Source organism: Equus przewalskii, chromosome 20, assembly GCF_037783145.1.
Source record: "Equus przewalskii isolate Varuska chromosome 20, EquPr2, whole genome shotgun sequence".
Taxonomy (NCBI): Eukaryota; Metazoa; Chordata; class Mammalia; order Perissodactyla; family Equidae; genus Equus; species Equus przewalskii.
This window is the reverse complement of record NC_091850.1, coordinates 51,483,757-51,510,085: the sequence shown is the minus strand read 5'-3', so window position 1 is coordinate 51,510,085 and position 26,329 is coordinate 51,483,757. Positions and strand designations below refer to the sequence as shown.

At 42.8% G+C, this 26,329-nt stretch overlaps 1 protein-coding gene across 3 annotated transcripts in view; it reads left to right on the top strand.

The window, feature by feature from the left end:
• ADCY2 (adenylate cyclase 2) overlaps nt 1–26,329 on the top strand; it is a 404,137-nt gene that overhangs the window by 110,832 nt on the left and 266,976 nt on the right. For all 3 annotated transcript variants that reach the window (XM_070587228.1, XM_070587227.1, XM_070587229.1), the window contains exon 3: nt 6,121–6,282. In XM_070587228.1, coding sequence (XP_070443329.1) covers nt 6,121–6,282 — 162 coding nt within the window. The remainder of the gene's footprint in view (nt 1–6,120; nt 6,283–26,329) is intronic.

Here is a 26,329-nt window from a genome sequence, read left to right as displayed (position 1 = left end):
CCCTAGTGTGGGTAAATGTGACCCTATTTGGAAATAGGGTCTTTGCAGATGTAGTTAATTAAGCTGAAGTCATACTGGATTAGGATGGGTCCTACATCCAATGACTGGTGTCTTTATAAGAGGGACGTTTGGACGGAGACACAGAGAGGAGGTGGTCTTGTTAAGGCACAGTCACACAGAGAAGAAGTCCATGTGGAGATGGAGGCAGAGACAAATCAAAGGCCCAGGATTACTGGAAGCCACCAGAATCTGCCGGAAGAGAGGCATGTGGCAGATTCGCCCTGAGACCCACCAGAGGAAGTCAACCCTCCTGACACCTTGATTTCTAATTTTTAGCCTCCAGAACTGGGAGAGAATAAATTTCTGTTGTTTCAAGCCACCCAGTTTGTGGTCATTTGTTACGGCAGCCACAGGAATCTAGTACACTTAACACGCGACTCCAAAGAAGTCTTGAAGACATTGAAGTGCCCAGTCCTCCCTTTCCTCTGCTCTTTCCAGCCTGACTCTGAAGGGAAGGATCAGACGGTCCCTTCTGGTCCATTCTTGTTCAATTGTACAATTCTGATCCTGCTTTAAAAAAATTCGGCTCAGGCTGTCATTAGCACTGTGAGACCTTCCATCCTGGGAAAGTGCCCTTGCTCTCTGCTAACGAGGGCGAGTGACCACCTTTCTGGAAGAAGATGAGCTTTTCCCTGCCAAAGAGCTTCCTCTGTGAGAAAGCAGTGACAAAGTTCCACCTCCTTCTTGCCTAAAGCATTTCCATTGTATCAAACTCCTAAAAGCATCCTCCTTAGGAAGAGCTTGTGTTGCTGGGAAGGCAGAGTGAGCGTATTTCTGTCAGCTGACGTGTTGGGTGACAAGAACATTGAGTGCAGGATTTGAAAGGGACCAGCTCCTCTGGACTGAGCATTGAGATGCTGATGAAAGAGAGGCAGCCCAGGGCGTCTCAGCTGCTGGGCTAAACTTCCTACACGTGGGTCATCCTTTCCTTCAGTAGATTGACTGGCTTCATGCCTTCAGTCCTGGAAGAGTCTTTTTTTCTAGGACTCAAGGGATCCTGGAGGAAGACAGAATAGGAGGGGCCCTGAGAACAGGAGCTATTTTCTACTCAATCCAATATCTGCTGCTTGCCATAAGCATCACACAAATGTCTGTTCATTTGAGTTTTTGAATGTAATTGATCAGTAGAGAAGTATCATTCCAAACTCAGTATGACTGTAGTTAATGGCAAGGAAGATGGACCAAGGAGGATGATGCAGTATTTTTAGAGATGCATTTAGTGAGTAGATGCTAGTAACGTGTATATAATTTGGGTCGTATTGAGACATGTAATAGAGTTTTTCATGCAGGCACCAAGTATTTATGGAGCACCCACTGTGTGTCAGGTACTGTCCTAGGCATCGTGGTCTTGGCTGTGAGTGAAACAAGTTCCTGTCCTTAAGGGGTCATTAAGCTTCACTATGTGGAGGGAGAAAATTAACAAATAAACTTGGATCTATAAATGCTGTGAATAAGTAATGCAGGTGAAGAGGACTAGGGGTGTAGAAGGAGGGGGATTTGCCATTTTGTGCAGGGTGGTCCATGAAGGCTAGTAGTAAAGTGATAGTTGAGCAGAGACCTGAGTGAAGAGAGGGAGCTGGGCAGGGGGACCACAGGGCAGAGCACCTGGGAATGAGCATTCCAGAAGGGTCCAGAAATAACCAGTAGGCCATGGAGTCTGGATCATGTCAACGGAAGCAGAACAGGCAGAGTAGAGGGTGGGGTGGCCACAGCAGGCCACGTCCCAGGACTGGTGAGCCACTGTCAGGACTTGGGAGTTTACTCTGAGCAAGGTGGAAAGCATCTGGAGAGTGTTGGTGGAGAAATGATAAGAATTTGTATTTGAACTGGTTCTAGAAAGATGTTAGATTCCAGCAGGCCAAGAATAGGAAAGAGGACATTCTGAGAATGGGGACAGACTTGGAGGAGAGTACTCTCTGCTCACGGCATGGGAATGACCTGGTTGGCTGGAGCAGAGCATGCTGGCAGAGCAGGGCCGGGGGAAGGATGGAGAGGTTGGTCTGGGGAGGCTCTTGACCTCCAGGCCTTGTGGTTTCTACTTTACACCGTGCTCATAAGAACCCTTGGAGACAAGTGTTCAGAGTACAGGGGAAGCCAGAGGAGATTTTCTTCCAAGGAAGGAACTGATTAGACCTGTGCATTCAAAATCACAAGTCCAGCAGTTGTGTGTTGGCTGGGTTAGAGAAAGGGGAATGTCGGAGAAAGGGAGTCAGTGAGAGCCTTATTGCAGCCGGTGGATAAGGGGTTCTGATCATGCCACGAATGACCCATTGGGAAGGAAATGCTGGATAATGTGGTGCATCTGTTACTCCAGAATATTTTGCAACTGGTAAAAAGTAAATAATATATTCAGATATATAGACTTGGAAAGATGCTCACAATATATAGTTCAGTGATAAATGCAAATTGCAGAGTAATGCATATGAAATCATCCCTTTTTTCCATCAATAAAATCCCCCGTGTGCCTGTGTGTGTTTGTGTGAGCATGAGCTTGGTGTCAGTCAGCACCATCTCAGCTGTGCTTGGGGACTCAGGAGCTTACTGCCCAGAGAGATTATGGCTACCTCTCATGACCACAGGTCCATGTGGGTCAGCTGAGGGACTCTGCCCCTCACTTGAGATCAAGGCTGGGAGAAGCTGTAACCTCATGTTTCCATGATTGCCAGGAAAGGAAGGGGACTTGGCAAGTTGTGTGCTAGCCGTTAAAGTTTTCACCTGGAAAGGACATATATCACTTGTGCTCACACTTCATTTGTCAAAGCAAGCTGTATAGCCTCAACTAACTTAAAAGAAACTGCTCTGTGCAGTTGCACCATGCTCCCAGAAGGAGGAAAGCATCTTTGGCTTTCCAAATACTTGGCAAAGAGTCCTAATGATTACCAGAATCATGGAGAATGGGGTGGAATGGGCAAAAATGAGGAAGGATGCACACTCCGCTTTCTTTGCTGGAGGGAAGGGGAGAAGGAGTGAGAGAAGGTATGGAAGCATATTTCCTATCAGATAAGAAGATAATGAACCAGCCGAATGGAAGTAAGGGTGGAGAGGAGACAGACACGCAGTGCACTGGAGTCCTAAAGGGAGAAGACTGTGTGGAGACGCAGGAGCATTGTCAGAGGTGATGCTCAAAGGTTTGCACCTGGGTTGTTTGGAGACTGAGACATGGGCAGAATTGAGTTATCCTGCAAAAGGAACAAGTTTAAGAATGTAAAGGAGAAGCTCTTAGTTGGTTTAAAACTTATGGAGCTTGATGTTCAAGTAGACCTGTGGAAAGATATGTATGTCTTGCACAAGGCAAATCGCAGGCTAGAGTTCAGAGAAGCACTAGAAACCACCTCATCAGCATGAGTGCTACCACTTCAGATATTGGACTATTCCGGGGTTTCTGTGCAGGGTCTCAGTAACCCGCTCAATGGCTCGTCTCTTCAGCCTCTGGACAGAGACATATCCAAGGGGAATCTCAGTCTGTCCCCGTGATAACATGGAAACCCAAAAGACTGCATTAGATTTTTTGGCGTTTGTTACCCATGCATTCTTTAGATGTGCCAAATCCATTTGGGGTTTACATATGGCCCTATTTAAGTTGCTTTGGAAAACAGGCTAAAAAAAATTAGAGCCCTCTGGGATTAATAAGAAGTGAAGAACGTTTCCCCGTGGGGAACCTCACTGGACATTCTTCCTCCCAGTGCAGCCTGTGGAATTTTGCCCAGGCACTGCTAGCTGAGCTCCCGAAATGCTGCCACTAAAATCCAAAACTTAATTTAATGTGACTTGCTTAATTGACCTGTAAAACTTTCATTTTGTCATCTAAACGTGAATACTTAACAGGAGCAACCATATTCAGAAAGCCGAATGTCTATTCTCCATTTGGTTGCTGTAGATAAGTTTTCCAAGCGCTTCCATTTCAAAGCTCAAAATGTTTGCAGAAGTGTATATTAATTGAAGTAATTAGAGTTTTAAAACTGTGCAAAATTAAGCTGTCCCAAAGCTATGATAATTTCAAAGAAATGCAAAAGATTTTGCATTAGAAGAAAAATATGTAATTGTTAAAGAGAAGTTTTCTTTTGTAATTGATTGTCAATCCTGATAATGGAACATATTCGTTTAATACCTATTATAGGATATAAGGGTTTTGTGTAAATGCTATGTGTAAAAATAACAGTATCTTAATTGAAAATATTTCCTGTGCATTTGCTGAATATTAGGGGTTTCAAAGTAAGTTAAATTTTCTCAATAAGCAGTAACTGTGCAACAATTGTTTTTCTCATTCTTCAAAGAAACTTTTCCTATAGCTCAGTGGTTCTCAACCAGAGGCAATGTTACTCCCTGGAAGACATTTGATGATGTTTGAGTATATTTTCAATTGTCACAACTTTGAAGGGGGGAGGCGCTACTGGCTTCTAATGGGCAGAAGCCGGGGGTGCTGCTACACATTCTGCCGTGCACACACCCATGCCTCTGACTGAGCTATCCAGCCCCAGTGTCGAGTGCTGAGGCCGAGAAACCCTGCTACGCAGAGTCTGTGTAGATGGTGACTCCGTGATGTAATGTGCAGCACAGATTCCCGTGACTGTGCAGGAGGGGAACGAGCCTGGTGGCCACCTGGGCTTCCCTCTCTAAGTGCGCTGGGAGCTGAGCCTTTTGCCCACGTCCTTCTCCTGAACCCACACCCTGATTCACGGAATAGCTGGTGTGGTGTCTCCTCCTCCGTCCAGCTGTGCTGGGATTTAGGGTTCCTTAAAGTTACACGGGTCATGCTGCGAAGGCGGGGCCAGCTCTTTCCTTAGCTCCGCTTTGGGTTTTGAGTGAGGCTGTGAGGCACAGCTCACCCAACACCACGCTCCCTGTTTCCCTGGCCTCGGTCCTTTTTCCACTTGATTGATCACCTTTTTATCCTTTTCGATTTTCTTCTGTCTCTGCTTCTTTTGTAATGAAAATGCCCTGCTTTATTACCTACTAAACCATTTTCTTTTCCGTTGCAAACCTTTCTCTAAGCTGTTTTATATTGATTTTTTTTTATTGAGGTGACATTCACATAACATAAATTAGCCATTTCAAAGGGAAGAATTCAGTGGCATGTGGTGTAATCACAGTGTTGTGCAACCATCACTCCAAAAGGACACTGTAACTGTTAGGCACTTACTTCCCATTCCCCCTCCCCACCCCCTGGCAACCAACAATCTGCTTCTGTCTCTATAGATTGCCTTTTTCTAGATATTTCATATAAATGGAATCATACAATATGGGGTCTTTTGCCCTAGCTTCATTCACTTATCATAATGCTTTTGAGGTTCACCCATGGTGCAGTATATATCAGGACTTCGTTCCTTTTTATGGCTGAGTAGTATTCCATCGTATGGATACACCACATGCTGTTTATCTGATCATTCGTTGATGGACATTTGTGTTGTCTTCACCTTTTGGCTATTGTGAGTAGTGCTATTATGAACCTGTGTGTACATGTACTGGTTTGAGCCTCTGATTTTAGTTCTTCAGGGTGTGTACTTAGGAGGAGATTGCTGGATCATATGATAATCCTATGTTTAACTTTTTGAGAAACTGCCTGACTGTTTTCACAACAGCAGAGCCATCTCTGAGCTGTTTTATTTTGTTTATTACATGTCCGTGCTCTTTGCATCTACCTTCCCTAACTCCCACAGACGACACTTGTCCACCCTCCCTGGGTCTCCTGAAACAGTTTGATGGGTAGCTTAAAGAATCCAGATGTGTGTTCGAAAGCACAGATAGAAAACCCTGAGAGTTTCAGACCAGCTTCTCATCTGTCCCCATGAAGTGCTCACATTAACCTAATGTCTGCAATGGTTTGGGTACCAAAACTCGAAATCCCCAAATTTTGAAAAAAACCTATTTTTCTCCCTCACAACAGTTACTCCTTTATTGCAATGCAGTGGATTTGTTTGAACACGCTGTCTTACTTTGTTGTGTTATTTCTTATGCGAGCACGGTTTGTGTTGTTTCGTGCAGCCTTTGGGGAAGGAGAGAGGAGGCACTCGGGAATGGGGATCCTCTGTGACTCTCGCTGTTCTTCTTTTCCACCTGTAGGTATCATTCTTCCTCTTCATCATCTTCGTGGTGTACACCATGCTGCCCTTCAACATGAGAGATGCCATCATTGCCAGTGTGCTCACCTCCTCCTCCCACACCATCGTGCTGAGCGTCTGCCTGTCTGCAACACCCGGGGCCAAGGAGCACCTCGTCTGGCAGGTGGGTACATCTCTCCCTCTGCTGGGTGACCTTCCGAGTCCTGCTGAGGATGCCCGAGCTGCCAGCACCCGCTCAGGGTGTGACTGTTGACTGGTACCTGGCAGGTGCTCCAATTCTGCTCTCTGACGTTGACTCTGAGTATTGCTAATAGGAGGTCAGGCCCATGCCACCTCCATCAGGAGGATCAGTAGTCACTTAGTAATTAGCAACAGTGAAAACTGGAAGTGGCAGTTTCCTTATGCCAACTGCTGAATGGTGGTATGATTTTGATGGTTAAAGTGGTTCTGATTATACATTATAATTCAGCTTTCTTATTTTTAGGGTGAAATCACTTATACAATTAAATTCATAGTTCTCCCCACCTCTCTCTCTACCTTGATATATAAAGCCCCCTCTTTACAGAGGACAGAAGATTTCTCTATTTCTTAACCTTCTGGCAGGTTCGTGGACATTAAAAGAAAAAGTTCTTTAAAATGCTACAACAGCAAATTTAGCTTTACTAATAAATGACCTTTCAAAGAAGCCATTTTATTTAATTAGTTACAAGCATTTAAAAAGCCATTTGATTTCCTGGAATGTACATCCATCAACTTGAGGTCAGCAGTTAGGAGTTATTCCTAACAGTCTCTTTTTTACCTGTAAAAATTATGTTGTATTCTGCCCTGTTGGAGTCAAATATAACAAATGCAGCCATGGCATAAAGTCAGTGGGGCTGGGAGATGGAGTTATGAACAGCATTGTTGTTGGAAAGGGGATTCTAGACGGGGGTCACCTGAGCCCTGCAGGGTCTGAGAAACCAGTTTGTCATTCACTTGCTGGAGAGTTTTATTTGGAAACCTGAGATGGAGCTGGAGACCTACCCTTGGGTGTGTAGTAATCTCTCTTAGTTGGAAAGCTTTCTAGGGACCTGTTTTCTCAGTATTCCTCTCCTAGCACTTGTCGTACATGCTCATTCAGAGTAGCCTGAAAGGCTTGCATTTGTGAAACATCCTGTGTCAGCACCGAGTGAGTGTAAAGTGGTGGCCCCTGGTTTTGCACAGCAGGCTCCAGTTTCACAATGACTTGTTCACATGTCACTAAGCAGCGTCCACTCCCGGGAAGGGGAGGAAAGCACTATTCTTCTTCCGTGCATTCCCTGTAATGGGCAGACACATCCCAGTAACTGCACTCCCCAAGACACAGATGGAGGCCAGTCAGTAACTTTCAAAGGAAAGAATGAAGGTGGGTGTTTTATTAAAAGAAGAAACAATCTGGCTGTGCCTGGGAAGAGGTGGGAGAAATGTTCCTTTTTACAGGAGCTCTGCCTAAGCTTTTGCTTCCTTTTTCTGCATTTCAGAGCCTCCCTGCAGATATTTATGGGACATTTCTCCTCTCTCCCATAACTTCCACTCTTTCACCCTCTGTTTAGTAGGGCCATTAAGCTCAAGCTTAGGTGCTCACGGGAAGGTCAGGGTGGGGGGTATGTTTTGCAGTGGGAACCAGGACACAGTCTCCTCCTCCAGCTTAATTTATGGAAATCACTGCAGGAAAGCCCTCAGCACACAGGCAACGGGCACTCAGATGTGCTGCACAGCTCCCAGCACCTGCCTGGGGTTGAGTTACCCTGGAACACATCCCTTGAACATTGTGTACCTATCTCTTCTACTCCTTCATGAATAAATAAAGTATCTGGTGGGTCAGATGTTGTAGAAAAAATACCTGGGCAATGAGAATTATAATACCTGCCTCTAAGGATCACATGGGGTTAAAAAAAGAAAGGAGAAAGTAAGTGCTTTGCGAAGAACCTGGCATATTCTAGGTCATCAAGTACTGTATTGAGGGTTTTTTTTAAGAACTTTTATTTTCTTGCATTGGTTAAAAAAAAATAAGGAAAGAATGTAATCTTAAATTTTTACTTACTTAATTTCCAAAACCAACAAAGAAAAATACTTCTTATCAGTGTACAGTCAGAGATAGGATAATTCTGGAATAGCAAAAACAATAAAAAATCTTCATTCCATAGTATTTTGTATAAGAATGACATCGAAAGGAACAGAAAAACATAAGGTCAGTTTTTCCATCCCTTCAGAAATAATTTCACAATGTTGTCAAGAGCTGGGAAAGGCAAAATATGCCAACATGTTTTAAATGGAAGGTGTATAGGTAAATGTTAGAGTAATGAAGAAGAGAAGTGGAAATATAACCTAAACATAACATGGGTTTGCGATGTGAGAAAAACACTTTATTGAATTCTCTTTATGAAGAATGTATATAAGTCACTGCCACAGATTGGGTGGTATGTTGCTGTGGTGTAATTGTTTAAAGCAAAACTATTTGAAATAAAGGATATTGGTCTAGTATAAAGAAAGAGGTTGCCCATCAATGATGACCAATATAGCCCGGCCTTCTAAACCATCAAAGGAAGAGTGCTTTTTATTTAGCCTAAACGAGTGCTTTTTCTAAGAACTTTTTGTTTCATTTTCTTTGGGTTTTTTTTTGGTGAGGAAGATTGTCGCTGAGTTAACATCTGTGCCAGTCTTCCTTTATTTTATATGGGACGCCACCACAGCATGGCTTGATGAGTGGTGTGTAGGTCTGAGCTGGGGATCTGAACCGGTGAACTCTGGGCTGCTAAAGTGCAGGGTGTGAACTTAACCACTATGCCACTGGGCCAGTCCCTCATTTCATTTTTTGAACACTGGCAATCTGTTGTTAGCATGTAGTGCTTATCTGTTAAGCAAAATACTGACAATAGGAAACCCTCTTCCCTTCCATGTTGAGTAACAGAGTTCATTGTTCTCAGGAAATTTGTTTTCCCAGCATTTGTCTTGTAGTAGAATTCATTCTCAGGCTATGATATACCATCTAATGGAGGAAATTTAATTAGCAACTGAAAATTATGGATGATATTTCCTAACACAATTAAACATAAAGTAGAACCCCTAGTACATTTCTTTTGCTTTTATTTCGAAACAATCACAAACCTACCAATAAGTGGCAAATCCAGTACAGAGAATTTTTTCTCCTAAGCCATTTAAAGATAGATTGTCAATCTGATGTGCCATCACCCCCAGATGCCTTAGTGTGTGTTTCCTACAATGCTATTCTCCTTTGTAACCATTGTGCAACCATCAAAATCAGGAAATTTTCATTGTTCTGTTACTGCCATTCAGGATCCTTCAGTTTTCCCAATAATGTCCTTTTTCGCAACAGGGGCCAGATCAGAATCATACATTGCAGTGTGTTTTCAAGTCTCTTTGGTCCCTTTCAGTCTGGAACAATTCCTTAGTCTTTCTTTGGCTTTCATCCTCTTAACACTTTTGAAGATTGCAGCCCAGTTATTTTGTAAAATGTCCTTCTGTGTGGGGCATCTGATGTTTCCTCATAAATAGACTCAGGCGATGCATCTGTGGCAGGAATCAGAAGTGATGGTGTGTTTGCGTCACATTTTATTGGGTCTCATTACATATGGTGCTCATTACTATTATGGTGCTGGCCACTAGGCTTTTCCACTTTGAAATTACTATTTTCCTCTTTGTAATTAATCCATGCTTTGTGGAGAGGTGCTTTGGAACTAGGCAAATATCCTGTTTCTCATAAATCTTTCAATATATTCGTTTACTTATTTATATCTACATGGTCTTGTATTTTCCTGTTCTCTTCGATAGATCATAAACCATTGCCATCACTGCTTATTTTGATGCCCGTATGGTCTCAGGTTTGTCCAGTACATGCCCCTTCAGCTGGCTTCTGTACCTTTTGAGGTGTCCCCACCGTTCTTTGAGCACTTCTTTGCTTTCTGGCACAGCGAGATCTTTCAGGCTCCTCGTGTGCTCTCCCTGCCCTAAAAGCAGCCGTCTCACCAGGGAGCCCTGTTTTTTTAGTGAAGAATGGCACTTAAGGGTGAGATCTTGGCTTTAGGTCTCTTCATGGCTGCTGGGGGGTTAGTACTCCAAGGCAAGGCCCACACACATTTATGTCTGCATTTATTTTCATATATACTTACATAATAAACGCCATGACTTCATACTGATATTTCTATTTCCAATCATAGGTTTCGTGCTGCTTTTCTCCTTTTCATGGTGGCTCCCTTGACCAATAGTGAAAAAAATTTAGCCCCTGTGATCTTTAACATATTTACTTATTTGATGAATCCCTGTGTGTAAACAGTCTCCTATTTCAGTTGCCACTTGCTCCACCTGCACAGGTGCCTTCTCACTTGGCCCAACTTCCTCCCCTTTGAGGCCTGTCCCCATCCCCCAGCTCAGGCTCTGACACCCCATCCAAGTGAGGGTGTCCCCTCCCCCAACTCAGGCTCTGATGCCCCATCCATGTGAGGGTATCTACGCCCCCAGCTCAGGATCTGTTACTCCATCCATTTGAGGGTTTCCCCTCCCCCAGCTCAGGTTCTGGCATTCCATCCATGTGAGGGTTTCCCCTCCCCCAGCTCAGGTTCTGGCACTCCATCCATGTGAGGGTATCCCCTCCCCTAGCTCAGGATCTGTTACTCCATCCATGTGAGGGTGTCCCCTTCCCCAGCTCAGGCTCTATCCCATCTGCTTGACTTTCTCCACTGTAGATACTCCTGGCACGTGGCCTAACTTCGTCACCCTGTGAAAATTCAGCTTCCCCCATCCCCTGGGGGTGTAGATGCTTCCTTGCTCTGCCTTGCCTGATGGCTGGGCACTGAGTTATTCAGGAAGGAAGGGAAAGGACAAGAAGGCAGAGAGGAAGAGGAAGCGAAGGAGCACATTCAAAGAGTTTATTTGTAGAAGAGAAAGTGATTCTTTCCAGTTCCTCTCTGTGATTCCCTTTGTACTGGTCACGGCAACTTTCCTTCTAATTCTTTTCTTTGTTTTTTCCTAACTGGATTTCAAAGAAAAGTTTTTCTGGAATCTGAGATTATTAAGGGAGTCTGGAATCCCTTAATAAAAAAGGGAAGAAAATAGGTAACAATCAGGAAACTTAAAAAAAAAGCAGTTTTATATTGTCTATGTAAGAAGAATATTTTATTTATCTATCATAAATTTAGCATAAGCACCAAAAGCTCTTAGCAATTTCTGATTAACTAGAAAATAAGAATTTTACCTGTATCGGTAGGATAATATGCATTTGGCTGAAAGTCCCATGAGAGCAGTGAGGAGTCTTTTTGGCTTATGATTTTATGGGGGCAAAGGGAAACTGAGGCTAGGAAAGCACAATGAGACCTCCCTCCTTGTTCTGTAGTGGCCTCCTCCTGCTTGGGCCTAGGGAGTGGCAGTTATTCAGGTTAGGAAGCTGGGCACGAGTCATGCCTCCCAGACAGGGGCAGTGGGTCCATGGGTCAGTAGCCTTGTCCTGTGTGCCGCCTGTGCTTGCCTAGTGCTTATGTCATCTTAAATATGCATCTTGTCCATTCTCTCTTTGCTAAACATCTGTAGATCAGCATCACTATCAGCAGGATGCTAAACCACTCTCAAGGAATTTCCAGATATTCCCATTTGTATATCATGATTGCATTTTGTATTTGAAACTTACTTTTCTTATGTGTTTATTTCCTTGATGTTCATAGCACGTTCTGAATTTTCATTTCGTATATCTTTTATTTTCCTGGGAGAGAGAGGAATTTGAACATAGATTTCTTTTGCAAGCCAGTTATATGAGAATCCATCTTTATTAAAGAAGATAAGCTAAGGAGTGCTTATTGATCTTCTAACAGGATTGCTCACATTTCCGAGAAATTTTATGGGATTCCTTTAAGTGGTAGATGCTTTAATATATTTAAGTTGTTATACAACTTGAAAAATTTTAGTTTGCACTCGAATAGAAAATATGGCCTGTCATCTAAGGCAAGATCATAATCAGTAGTAATGCAGATTTGTTTCATAACTGATTCTTTTTCAGTATAATTCAGGAACTGTATATTGGTGTCTGGAATCAAATTGCATTTAGGATCTAATCTGAGAAGCTCAAAGGAAAAACAGCAGGTTACCAGCTGCCCAGCTTCTGCTGTGGAAGAGACTAATTATTAGGAATTTGGATCTCTGTTCCTACTATTTGGTCTTTAGAGAAGCACAGGATATTAACGTTTTCCACAAGGGAGGAAGAAAAGGAGACTGTACCAGTGTACTGATCACTTTGTGTAGCGTCTAACTGCTGATTGAGAATAATCCATATCCTATGGTAGCAAGCTATCGTTCCTCTTTCCTAAAGGTGCCATAATTTGGAAGGAGTGGGCTAAGCATGGAGAAGAGGTGGAAACAGGGAAGCGCCTAGTGTGACTAAATCCTAAGGCAGATTTCCCTGCACTTCACATCCCTGCTCTCCTTCCTCCTTCCTCATCCTTCCCCCCAGCCCCACAGATAGACCCCCCTTCTCCTCTAAATGGCAGGAACTTTTCACCTTCACCCCATCAGAGAGATGTGGTAGGGCCCTGAACAACCACCACACAAATTAGCACTTTCTGCAGGAAGGCAGGTCACTTTACAGATACTGTGCCATTTCTGCAAAGAAGCTACAAGAATGTTTGAGACAGAGAACTTTCATGGTGGTAATTAGCTGATTCCCTGCAATGGTGGAATGAGACCTAATTTATTTTCCAGCCTTGCTGAGGCCGTTTTGGGGAGGGGATAGAAGGAACAGAGGTAAAGGAAACTCTAGCAGATGATGAGTTTTGTCTTGGAGATTTGATCAAAGGAGCATAAAAACGAAAGATTTCTTGAAAAATAAAAAAATTATTGTCAGTCATCCAACTTTCCCTGTCCTCTTCTTGAATCTGTCATCTGAACGCTGTGCCCTCTGTCTGTTCAAAGCAATGGATTCATGTCAAATAGGTTACATTGTTACAGATTGATTAAATGTTGGGCGAGTGGCACGTTTCACTGATTGACATCTTGACAGTAGATTTTCCTGTTACTTTCAACAATCAATGCATCTTTGTTCCATTATATACAAAAGTCTGAGGCTCTGTCCATTCCAAATGTTTATTTTTGCGAACAGTGTTTGAAAGATACTGATTATAATAATTTATTAAACCATCAGTAATTGTTCTTTAAAACCCCTAGAAGACAATGAGAAAATCGGCACCCCCATGGGGAGTCACACAGGATGTACCTGCAGGATGAATGAGGAATCTGCTAAGCCGTATGAACTTGAGAGAGTAATGTATCTGCAGCTTGACTTCAGAAGAACTTTACTCTAGTTCTAAGGGATTTCTTTAAAGGTAGAGAGAAATCCAATGAGTTGGTGCAGTAGAGAAAGGATGTATGTATAGGCACTGAGAGAAATTCCAAGGAGAGCATGGCTGGGGATGTTTTTAGTTATCTGTAAAGTGGAAATAATAATAATGGCTTCTTCCTAGGGCTGCATCTTCTTAGGATGATTAAATGAGTTGATAAGTGAAAAGGACTTAACTGGGCCGGGTGCATAGTTAGTGCTCAGAAACATCAGATATTAATAATAGTAACTGCTTAGTGATAGACCTGCAACATTTTCTTTATGTTTGTGGAGTGCGAGGAACTGGGCAGCCTGGGAGCAAAGGGAGAGGATGTTCTTTCTGTCTGCTTTTGCAGCAGTAATCACGGCGTGCCTTCTATGAGAACGTCATGCGTCAATTTTTGCCTCTCCTAGGAGTTATGAGATCTGCTGGCCAGACTCTGGTTTAATTATTTTTGGCATCCTTCTCAGCAGCTTTTGAATGTCTTGACATGGTGGAGAGTGTGGGATGATGGACAGAGCAGGCACTTTGGCCTCAGGTGGAATCTGGGTTTGGATTCTCCTTCTCCCACTTTATAGCTGTGTGTGGTGGACATGGAAGTGGACCATCCAGATCCCCCTCAAAGAACGACAGGTTGTCCAGCTGTTGGGGTGTTGTTAGCAGCTGACTTTCATCCATTAGACCCTTCAAAGACTCCTCGGTTGCATAGAGCTGCCAGCCCAAGGTTGTGCCTTTCCGAGGGTGGCCCACATTCATGAGTGGTTGAGGTGGGAGTATAAATTCTATCCATTTTGGCCTGATGCAGGATGATTCTGATGGGCCATTTCATCTTCAGAGCTTCTGCAGATGTGTCTGAAATTGTTAGGCCTGCATTGTAACTCAACTTCTTGCTCTGCCCAGTCCCAGGTCCTTCCTTCCCACGGGCATTGATTTGAACGGCAGTCCCTATAAACACTAAACTCTGTTTCAGAATGTGCTTCCTGGAGAACCCAACTGTGACATTTCATCAACTTGGACTAATTCTTTAGTTTACTCAGTTTTCCCATCTGTAAAATGGCAACAGTAACAACCACTACCTTAGATAACACTGGCCTTGGTGCTGATTCAATGAACTGGTGTGTAGGGAGAAGCTGTTATCAAGTTGGGCTGATCCTTAGTCTTCCATAAAGAGTAGACAGCAGCAGCAGCAGCAATACTGTATTTTTGTAAGTTTAAATGATTTTACAGAAGCTAAGAGAAGTCAAACATAAAATTATTTGGGGGAATATGTTAATAATAGAAGTCCAAGTGACCTAGGGAGTTGGGTAGGGCAAGAGTTGGAGCATACATGCGTAAGACCCTCAGGGCCCAGGTCTGGTCTGGTTGACCATCCTATGGAGTGCCTACCTAGGCTCAAGGCAGTGAGCTTCATCCTGGGGAGGTACTGGAAGCCTACACTCCACTAATGAGTGGAGTTTGGAAGTTTTACTAGTGCCTGAGGATTTGAGCTCCTGTAGGATAATGAAATGCCTGGTTTTGGAAACCCTTGAGACATAGCTCGCCCCTTGTCAGGAGTGAGAGGGAGAAATACAGGAGGGAACATGTATAAGGTCACTTATCAGCAGGACATCTTGGACTCCTGTTCCATCCTTTCTCTGGAGTATTTGTTCCCTGGGGAAGCCTGCTCCTGTTCCCCAGCCAATCTTGGAGATTGCACTTTTCCCCTCACTCAGGCCACCCACATGGTACCTTGATAGGATGGATCAGCCCATCCTGCATCTCAGTTTTGTGGTTATGAAGACGTGAACCTATACAGCTCCATCTTTTTGCGTTACTCCCCCAGCCACCCATCTGAGATACTGTATTGGTTTCCTAGGGCTGCGGTAACAAATTACCACAAACTCCGGTGCTTGGAATAGCAGAAATTTCTAAACTCTGAAATTTATTCTTTCACAAAAGTCAAAACAAGGTGTTGGTAGAGTGGCTTCCCTCTGGAGACTCTGAGGGAGAATGCTTTCATGCCTTTCTAGCATCTGGTTGTTGCCTGCCATCCTTGGCATTCCTTGGCTTAGGGCTTCAAAACTCCAGTCTATGCCTCCGTCTTCATATGGTCTTCTCTTTGTGTCTCTGCATCTTCTCTCCTATCTCCTCTGGGGACACTAGTCATTGCCTTTAGAGCCCACTGAATCCGGGATGATCTCACAGATCATCTTAACTTAGTTACATCTGCAAAGACCCTTATTCCAAAAAAAGTCGTATTCTGAGGTTCCCAGTGGACATAAATTTTGGGGTTTCTATTCAACCCACTACAGATACCAACACCCATAACTGGACTGCAGTTCCACTCCCCTCCCTCCATGGGTTGTTGCAGACCCTCCGTGTATTCTCCAAGGCCAGAGAGTCTGTGGGGTTCCCCTTCTCCATCTGCTCAGGTATTACTAAGCTCTATGGTGCACAACATACGAAGATACTTCCGTGGAAGATATTTATGGTAACACGTAGGAAAATAAAGCAAAACTAGAAGAATTTAGAGTGAAGAAACATATGGGAATTCCACCCTTGTTTAAATGAAACTTTCATGCATAGGACCAGTGACAAGGATTCCTGCAGAATGGTTGAGATAGGTATGGTGACTAAACATCTGTTGTTGGCTCTTTGCCCCATTTTCAAAAATAAGTGATATGGTCACGTTTTTTAAAAAGTTGAAAGAAGAGTTTCAGAAGGTTTTCAGTGACTACACCTCTTCCACCCACTTGTGAATTCTCTCATTGTTTATAGAAGTTTTTCATTTGATCCTCTCAGGTTTTCCAGGTACGTAATCACATCATTTTCATGTGAATCTCCACTTTCTGATTTTTAAAACCACCTTTTCTTTCCAATTGCTTTGCCTAGTACCTCTGGAAGAAAATTAACTTAAAGTGGTGGTAGTAGATGCACTTGTCTGGTTTAGTGGGATTGTCCTTTAAGCAACATGCTGGCTTTTGGGATATGCTAAATAAATTTTATAATTTGCAAGTAGTAACCATCTATTCCTATTTAGAGAGGGTATTTTTTCCTTTTTTTTTTTCTTTAAAGAATAGATCTTGAACTGTATCAAAATACTTTTTTTATCACCCATGGGCAAAATTGTATGATTTCTCCCCTTTTGTACTATTGAAGAATTCTTGAATTTCTGGAATTAACTCAGTAGTTCATGTTGTGTTTTTATCTAATTTGATGATTATTCTTTTGACCAATAACTTGTGAAGAATTTTGTCATTTTCATCTGTTTTCACCATAATAAGAGCAGCATAATAAACAGGCAGCCCTGGCACCAGGCCACGGATGGTTCAGGGCTCCACTCGTGGATGAGTCCCTTGCATCTCAAATGTTTGTGTAGGTTAGATTTCAGTAGATGCCATTCACTTTTCTTCCTGTGAAAATTCTTCTGCTTAGATTTACTTTCTCTGCTGTGGTTTGTTTTTATCTTATAAATACGGTGTCTTTCATCCAAAGTTTCAATTGTATTTCATAGTGTTGAGTAATCTCTTTTCATGGTTTCAATTACCTCTGTCCTTGTGTTTATTTCTCCCTGATTACTTTCTTATTCTTGAGAGTTGTCCTTTCTCTGCTAATTCCTGATTCATCTTGCTAATGTTTTGTTTATTCTACTTTATTTCTTCAAAGAACGAGTGTTGGATGTATTTATTACTTTCATTAATTTTCTGGGTTTTATTATTTCAGTTTCTTTATTAATTACTCATGTTAGTTTTTCTTGGGTTTGTTTTGTTTTTGCTTTTTTAAATTTCTAACTTTCTATGTTAGATGGTTAATCCATTTACTCTTGTCTCTCTTATTTATTATATAAATAGTGAAGGCTGTAAATTTTCCTCTGAAGCCCACTTTAGTTCTATGCCTTTTGTGTTCCATCATTTTCTAGATATTTTGCTGATTTGGTTTGAATTTCTTTTTTGACACAAGAGAAACTTTAGTTGTGTTTTTTTTCAGGTGATAGGGGAGCTTTCTTTCCTGTTTTTATTATTAATTTTAGATTTTTTGCATTAAGATTAAAGAATCATCTATTTTTTCTACTTTTTAGAATTTATTGAGCTCATTGTTTGGTAATCTAAGGTCAGCCTGAATTTTTCTTTTCCCTTACAATACAATTGATCTTTCTGTCTGGCTGCCCACTGGACCCCTTTATTTTGGAAGTCCAGCAACTTTACTGTGGTTTGATGTTTTATTGATACTTTTGGCTTAATTTTCTGTTTTTCAGCATGCTCTTTTAATGTGAATTACACACTATTACTACTACTGCCCGTCCTTCTCGTCATTAGCTCTTGTGGGAGTGAATCACTGCGCTAAGTGACACCATGTAGCTGTGTCCTTCCTTCTGGGGCCCAGCCGCCTGAACACCCTGAATCCAGGCAGGTTCCCACCAACATTCTTACAAGTGCAAACCAAGGACTTGACTTTCACACCTCTGGAGCCCTCACCTTGGAGAGGAGCCTCCCTATGTCCCTTCTCACACCTGTGGCCTCATCTTCGAGTGCTCTTGTCCGATATCTTTTCTCGGCGTCCTCCGCTAGGTCCTGCCTCCTTGGGAGCCCTCACACCCACTTCAGAGTCTGGAGGTTTTACTTATCTTCTAATTTTGTTGAAAATATAAATTACATGTGCATTTCCCATGCTCTTTGGTGTTCTGGATAATTTCTAGGTAAAGAAGAAGAAATGTTATCTTTGTGAGTCAAACTGGAAATATTTAATTGTTTCTTTTTTTTTGAGGAAGATCAGCCCTGGGCTAACTACTGCCAATCCTCCTCTTTTTGCTGAGGAAGACTGGCCCTGAGCTAACATCCATGCCCATCTTCCTCTACTTTATATGTGGGAGCCTACCACAGCGTGGCTTGCCAAGTGGTGCCATGTCTGCACCCAGGATCCAAACCAGCAAACCCCGGGCCGCCAAGAAGCGGAATGTGCGAACTTAACCGCTGCGCCACCCGGCCGGCCCTGAAATATTTAGTTTTTAGCCTTCTCTTTGGTTTCTTCCAATTTCACCTTCTATATCATGTCTGAGCCTCAAGCTCTAGGTCAAGATGCTGACCATAATGGAAAGGGGAAGAAAAGAACAGATAAAGAGATTAAACAGTTTTATTACACCAGCTGGTGCATTAATAGCTCAGGGTGCCATAGCAAAATACCATAGACGGGGTGGCTTAACCAACAGAAATTTGTTTTCTAGCAGTTCTGGAGGCTGGAAGTCTGTGATCAGGGTGCCCGCATGGCGGGGTTCTGGTGAGAGCCCCCTTGCTGGCTTGCAGACAACAGCCTTATCATTTCCTCAGATGATGGGGAGAGAGAGAGAAAGATAGAAAGAGAGGGAGAGAGAGCTCTGGTCTCTTCTTCTAAGGACACTAATCTTATCAGATCAGGGCTCCACCCTCATGGCCTCATTTAACCTTAATTAGTTCCTTACTCGGAATATAGTCTCTCTGGGAGTTAGGGCTTTAACAGGTGAATTGTGGGGGGACACACTTCAGTCCATAGCAGAGGTTTTGTCTAATTTACTGAAAATTTAGCGGGTCTGAGTCTCAACGTTGTTTAAAGGACTTCTGCCACAAAGCCTTTTGTTCACTTCTTGAGCATTCCTGCTTTCCTTTCCTCTTTGGAATTGCTCTGCCAGGAGACAGACCTGAGTAGGGCAGAAGCAGAGTTAAGGTGATGAAGGGGTCAGTGTCCTCCGCCCCTGGTGACCAGTGGGGAATCACTGATCTGGAGATGAAGGTTGATGTGGTGGGAACCCCTCCCTGCTCTTCATACTCTCGTCCCACCCTGCTCTTTGTTCTTATTATTTTCTACAGAAGTCATCACATCGTGTTTCAGTATGTTTATTTGCCTGTACGTCCTTCTGGCATGCATTCCCTGGGACTTGAGATGAGCTTCTGAGATCTGTGGCCAGAACCAAAGCTTTTTAATATTTTTATTTGTCCTAGCACTGAGGGTACACAGTGTTAAATGGTTGCCTGCATGAATAAAGCCATGGGGGATTAAATGATTGGGCGCACAGATGCAGGGCCAAATGGAGACTTTGTAAGCATCCAGGTGCCTTTGATAGCGCCCAACCAGGAGAATAATGGACATTATTCCTCATCGCACTGTCTCCGAGCGTGACAGCTGAATGTAAAGTAGGGGAGGTAGTGATGTTTTTTAAAGAAGCTCAAGAACAGTGACAACAATCCCCACATCCTCAAACCTTTATGTTATTCTCTTGTTTTCAACGTGAGATCCTTGTATGGATTTTAAATCCCTTTATGAGCTCTTCTAATTAATAGTATTATAGAGGAATCAGAGGAGAGACACAAAGATGATTGGAGAACTAGGAAACAGGATGTGGAAAGACAAGTTTGAGGATCTGGAATTACTTGTCGTTGACAGAAAGATGAGACAAAACTGAACTAGCACCAGTGCTATTATGATCCATAGAAAGAATAGACTGTGAGCTTTGACTCTGAATTTACAGAGATCGCCTTAGGGTAACTATTTTATGGCTGAGAAGGTCACTGATTTGACTTCTTATTCATATAGAAATAAAGATATTTTCAAAAATCCTAAAGATGCGGAGGGCATTAATCTGAAGTTAACTGGCTAACACATAGCTCAGGAAGTTTTGTCAATGACCTACATAATGCTTCCAACTATGGGTTGTACTTAGATATAAAACCCCTGATTGAAGCTTTGTTCACAGGTTGAAGACTGCTTTTCTTCGTTGAGAGCAAAGTTGGTTCTCTGAGGCAGAGCTTGGCTTCATTTGGAAGGTCTTCTAGGCTTTTCCTGCGGAGGATTATCTGGACTGTTAGGAAACTCTGCTCATCAGGGACTGGAAGTCTTATATCCCGGATCCTGTACTTCCCCACGTAGATTGCATTTCCACCCTCAGCCCAATCACTTACGGGCACATTTGGCAGATGTAGGATGGGAGAGATGGTTGTTGTGATGGAGGTGGATGGGTCCCAGCAGAGATTAGGAGGTGATCTGAAACACCTCCCTGGGCAGATGGGGTGTGTTACCCATTCCTGTTGTCCCCCAGCACACCCTGCAGTGTTGGTTCAGTAATAATTGGCTCCATTGATTATCATTTTAATTGCCTCCTTTAGAGAACTTCTCAGGTGACCCTAGGACCTGGGGCCTTATGACTGCAATGTCTTAATATCATTGCAAATCAATGTCCCAACATCTTCAGTTCTTTCTGTTGCATGACCTTCTGTGTATCAAAACCAGTGTGATACTTCCCACAGCTGGAGTCTGCTTTTACCTACTCATCTAACAGCCTTTTGGACTTTTGTGGGGTTTCAATCATTCATAGTTTTTTCTTATACGGAAGGCTTCACGTGATCTGTAGTTTTTAGAGTAAAAACTGTCATTTCTAAACAAAATTTGAGTAAAACTAAGCATATAGCCTACACAGGTGTTTCCTGTCCTTCCCTTGACTCTGTCTCATATGGAATTTAAAGAATTCTGTGGGTTTTGATAAAAAAGACTAGGTAGGTGTGTAGAAATTTTATCCTGGTGTTAGGTAGACTCTTTTGGAAAATTTTACAAACTATTTTGAGCTTGTCTTTTGAACCAGTTTAAGATTCTCATTTCTTATTTAATATGTTTTAAAATATAATATTTATAACATCCACAAAGTAAAAATATTTCCATTTCATCACAGGCTTTTGACTTGAATATAATTTAAGAATCATCTTGATTATCTGTGGCTCCAGGTCTCAGTAAATGTTTGTTTTAAATATTAGTCAACTCGGTATCTCCACTTCAGCACCTCACAAGCATTTCAAAGAAAGCGTCCCCCAAACTCTTCTCATTATTTTCCTGCTCATCCTGTCCCACATCTCCGTGAATGGCACCACCATCCCCCGGACTTCCCAGAGCTCTTTAAGTGGGGACCTGTCTTGTCCTTCCTCTGTGTCACTCCCCCTCTCATCCTGTTAGGCACCTGATTCTGTTCCTTGTACCTTCTTCACTCTCTCCTGAGTCACTTTCTGCTTTTCATCCTACTGCCCCTGCCCTGGGTCAGAACGCATCACTTAGCTCTGAGGACACTGCAGGAGGTGCTGGGCCCAGTTCCAGGCCTGACCCACAGCTGTCCACATGACCCTCCTAAAAATCAAGTCCAATTCATAATCCTTCAGTGGTTTTGTATTCCCTGCAAGACAAATAGCCCAGATCTCTTGGGATAGCGTGCCAGGCTCTATGTGGTGTGCAGCCTCACCTCCACCCTTCCCTTGCTGGCCTCAGCTCTGAAGATGCTGAGCTGTTTGTAGGGCCCTGACTGTGCTTTGCCTTCTCTTGCCTTGGTGCTGTTATGTCTGTCTGTCCTCTGTCTGGAGCATCCCACTGTTGCCACTTAGCCAGTGCTTGAGAACAAGTCTGGGTGTCACCCGCAGCAAGTCCTCCATGGCCCATGAACCTGTCCCCGGAGCCCAAGTTTGGTCTCTCGGTGCATCATAACACTCCTCTCTCCTCGAGTACACTGGCTCTGTGCTGACTTCGGGACTACCTGGATGCTTGTTGTCCTTGCTCTCTGGTGCCCAGTGGGCACATGGGCACTTAGTGATACGTAGAATTCCTCTGTTCATTGGATCTAATCTTGTGAACCTCAAGCTATAGAACTAGGAAAGCTTACTCATGTGCTGTGTGAGCAAAGATAGAAATTAAATTCTTTTGTAAAATATTTTTGCTAAATCCCCCAGAACTAAAAGACACGTTTCTCCTTTTCAAAGATCGCTTGATGTGTAATGGGACGAGCTTTAATTTTGGAGTCAGAAAGACTTGAGCTCAAATCTCAGTTGTGCGTGAATTGGTTGTACAAATTTTAGCAAGTGATTTAGCTGCTCTGACTATCTGTTTACTCATATGTAAAGGAGAGCCAATGACCGAATTGGACTGAGGATTAGGCATCAGGCGTATGTAATTCCTAGCTGAGTGCTGGCCTGTGTTCAGTGCTCACTAAATGGCATCCATTGATTACATTATGGCTTTCTGGGTTTTCTTTCTCTCTGACTTATTTTTTGTTATTTTTCAGTAACACACACACAATCACTTTTAAAGCTAGCAGAGATTTATTCCTGAGGTATTTCAATAGGTGAAAACACTCAACATCAAGCAAAACATCCCATGGTGATTTTTTAGAACAGTTAATGGATGAATCATGTAAACCTTAAGGGGAACCCGTGTAAGACGGTATCAATTTATCAACAGTTAAATGCCCAAAACTGTAGAAAACATTGATGAAGTTTGGGAGGTGAGTATAAAAAGTAGTTTTCAAAACTAATTTCTTTAATAATAATTTTAATCAAATTGTATTATTTTTACAAATCTGGTTACAATTTTAATAAATCTGTTTCTTGTAAATTTAGATAACTTATTAAATTAATGTCAGTTGCAAGTTCCTTAATCTATCCAGAACATGTATTTTTGAGTAACTGCTACATTCCAGTACTTTCCTAAGGGCTACTCAAATGGCCATGATTTGAAACAACAACGAAAACCTCAAGCACCTTAGCATCTACTAGGAGATGAGTAAGTAACACTGACATCCAGAAATGTGGATTCATAACAACTTGCAAAGGGTGATGCTTGTTTCCTCTATAATGGGATTCTTCACTGAATAACTTGCCAGAGCCCAGACATCCATAACCAGATTCTACATTTAGAACATAGAGGGTGCTTTAAAGTGGTACCACGTCTCCACCATCACCTGCCTATGAGATTGTTGGTAGGGCTTACAAATAAGACTACGAGCCACAAAGAAAGTCTTGTGTGTGATCTACAACAGGGATTCACAGTCTTTTTCTGGGAAGGACCACAGAGTAAATATTTTCGGATTTCTGGGCCATCTGGTCTCGGTGGCAGCTGCTTAGCTCTGTTCACTGTTCACTGTGGTGCATGAACTCCTGTGAACCACACACAAGCAAGTGGATATGACTCTGTTCCAATAAAACTTTATTTACAAAATTAAGCATGGGCCAGACTTGCTTAGGAGCCTGTTCTAGAATAATAACTAGAAATCTTATTTTCATCCTAACTGTAATAATTTATTATCCCACAAAAATCCTTAAATATCTGCTGCTAAAATTCTGTTAATGACACATGGTTTGTTATTTTTAAGAAACTTATAACATGCAACTTCCAAAACAACTCTTTCTCTTAGAAATACATCCCCATCTCTTTGTTCTGTGAGCCTCAGAAGGTGCCTCACTTGTGTCAAAATCTAGTGAATGTGAGGTTAATTTTTGTTTAATTGGTCTCAACACCTCCACTTTTGCTGTAAGACACAGGATTTTCATCTGTTTCTATCTCTGATTTCCCTGTGCCCTGAGTGTGTCTGAACATCCTCTGCTGGATTTTAAGCAGATGCTTCAGATTTCATGTCACACATTTGCATTTTTCGACACCGTGTAACTGGCTGGGAAATGCAGGCCACATGCCATAAATTTTTCAGCTTGTGGGGTACTGCTCAACATTTCCCCAAAGGGTCTCCAAAAGAGCAGAATGAAAATATTCAAGGATATGCTGGTCAGCACTTCTCGCAGCTCTTATCCTGGCTGGGTCTCTGTTTTAAAAAGACAGGCAGCTGTTGGTGAAATAAGACTGCACATTTTACTACAGGGTCATTGATTTGTAACGCTTCTTCTGCATTCCGACCTCTGCTTCTCTCTTTTCTTATTTAATCCAAATTGAGGGAGGGATCAAGGGCAGACTAGAGCCTTCGTAGGAGAAAAGAACTTAGGGCTGTTCATCCTGTCCTCTGGGGTCTACTCAGCAATCTGCTTATTCTGCTTTCAGTTTCATTCTCTTTGCCAGAGTTTCGCCTGATGCTGTCTCTCACCTACAGTTGCCTGTTTATGGTTAACTCTCCTGACCAGTGTGCATGATACAGTTACATAAGCATCACTTATTGGATCCCTTTCCATTTGCAGCTGTTTGCATTTCTCTTTTCATAAAATAACCTCCAAGTGATTCTCAGCAATTTCAGCTTCTGACCCAATCCACTCTCATGGGGTCTTAAGATTGTCAAGATATTTTGTTTAGAATGTCTGAAAATTTAGCCTGCAGAGTTTTCATGGCCTGCCCAAAGCTGGCATCTAAAAATAAAGTTTAAGCTGACTGGCAGCATGAGAAGTGCCCAGATCAGCAGATGGTGTGAAATGCAAGACTTGTAAAATGAAAATATATTCATGAAAATACAAACCCTTTCCCATTTATTAAAGATCTGATGGGAACACATGCTCTTGGTAGACACAGTGGGCTGTTAACTTGGGGGTGTCTGTATTTTAGCAAGGCACTTGAAGAGATCCTGCCTGAGGTCTTGAGGACAAGATAGAGACATGTGGCCTGAGAAGGCAGTGCCGCTGGAGGGTCCATCCCCAGGGGAGCAGGCAGATCCACTGTGCCCAGTGGCTTGGTATCAAGGTGAAAGGAAGTCTTCAGATGTGCCTTGCAGAATCATCCCTGCCTCTGCCTGTCTCACATTTTAAATCAAAGGCTCGTTTGGTGACAGAGGTGATGCTGAGAGCAGCCCTACACCAATGTTGATGACATCTGTCCGAAGGAGATACTGAACATGATGGAAACAGAATGAAGAGCCGAAAGCAATCTTGTTCAGTTAGAACAGGTGACAAATCACTGAAGATTAGATTTATTTTGAATGGATGAAAGTCAAAGGTGATGTGCATAAGCACTGAAAAGGAGAAGCAGGATGGAACAGAATTTCTCATGAAAAAGAATTTTAAGGATTTTAGATGGCTGCAAGCTGTATGTGATTCACTTAGACTAAAGCGGAAGTATCAATTCTCCCAAGTAGGACCATGGAATGTGTGTCCACATAAAACAAAACGAAGTAATAATGTCAACAGGAACAGCTGTCTATGTGTCTTTTACTATGAAATTCAATTTCCAGAAAATGGGTTGATAATAACTAATGGATGAACATTTACTAATTAAGTGATATTGAGTTAACTAACACCTGCTTTTCCAAGCACTTTACACATCCCAGCTCAGTCATCCCACAGCTCTCCCTAGTGTGAGGGGAACCTGAGCCAGGAGTGGCAGCAGGTGGCTCAAAGTTGCCCAACTTGCAGGTGGCAGACACAGGATGGAGACCCAGGCAGCCTGACTGCACAGCCCGTGCCCCTAACCACCGAGGAATTCCTTGGGTGCCCTCGTCCTCCCACTGTTACTAACCATTAAATAGAAAACTCAGCTTTCCCAGAAATCACATAATGAAAGTAGAATCTTAAATGATTTTCTTGACTTTAATGGCAGACTAAGAAGGAATTAAATTTTTGACACAAGGCTTATAACTAGATATGCTGGATTATAATTAAAGCAATGACAGTCAAAATTTTACAGAAAGAATGGGTCTTTTCAAAGCCTAAGGTTGAACCATTCCCATTTTTGGTGATTCGATTATGTGTGTGAAGCAGGAATATGTGAACGTATTCATGACACTGACAGTGAGGAGACACCAGCAGGGACAGAGGAGAGAGTCTGACCTGGGACACTGGGGCTGTGGGCTCCCGGCCCAGTGCCACCAGCGAGGAAGGAGCCGTGTGCCTCCAGCCCTCCGTGGCCATCCCTGTGCCCTAATCTGTAAAATGAGGGGTTTGGAGGGAATGGTCCTGAGATCTCTTCCAGCTCTATCCTTTCATGATTATGTAAACAAAGTGCAGAGCATCTATGTAAAAACTCCTCTGTAAAATAATGAAAGGGAAAGTGATCCTGGCCCACTGAGGAGTAGAAGGTTTCTGGCAGCGGTGTGGTTATGAAGTCGTAGGGCTCAGGCATTCGTTAGGGAACAGCGCTGTGAAAATTCAGCAGGAAGAAGTGCCAACTGTGGGGCCCAGACATCAA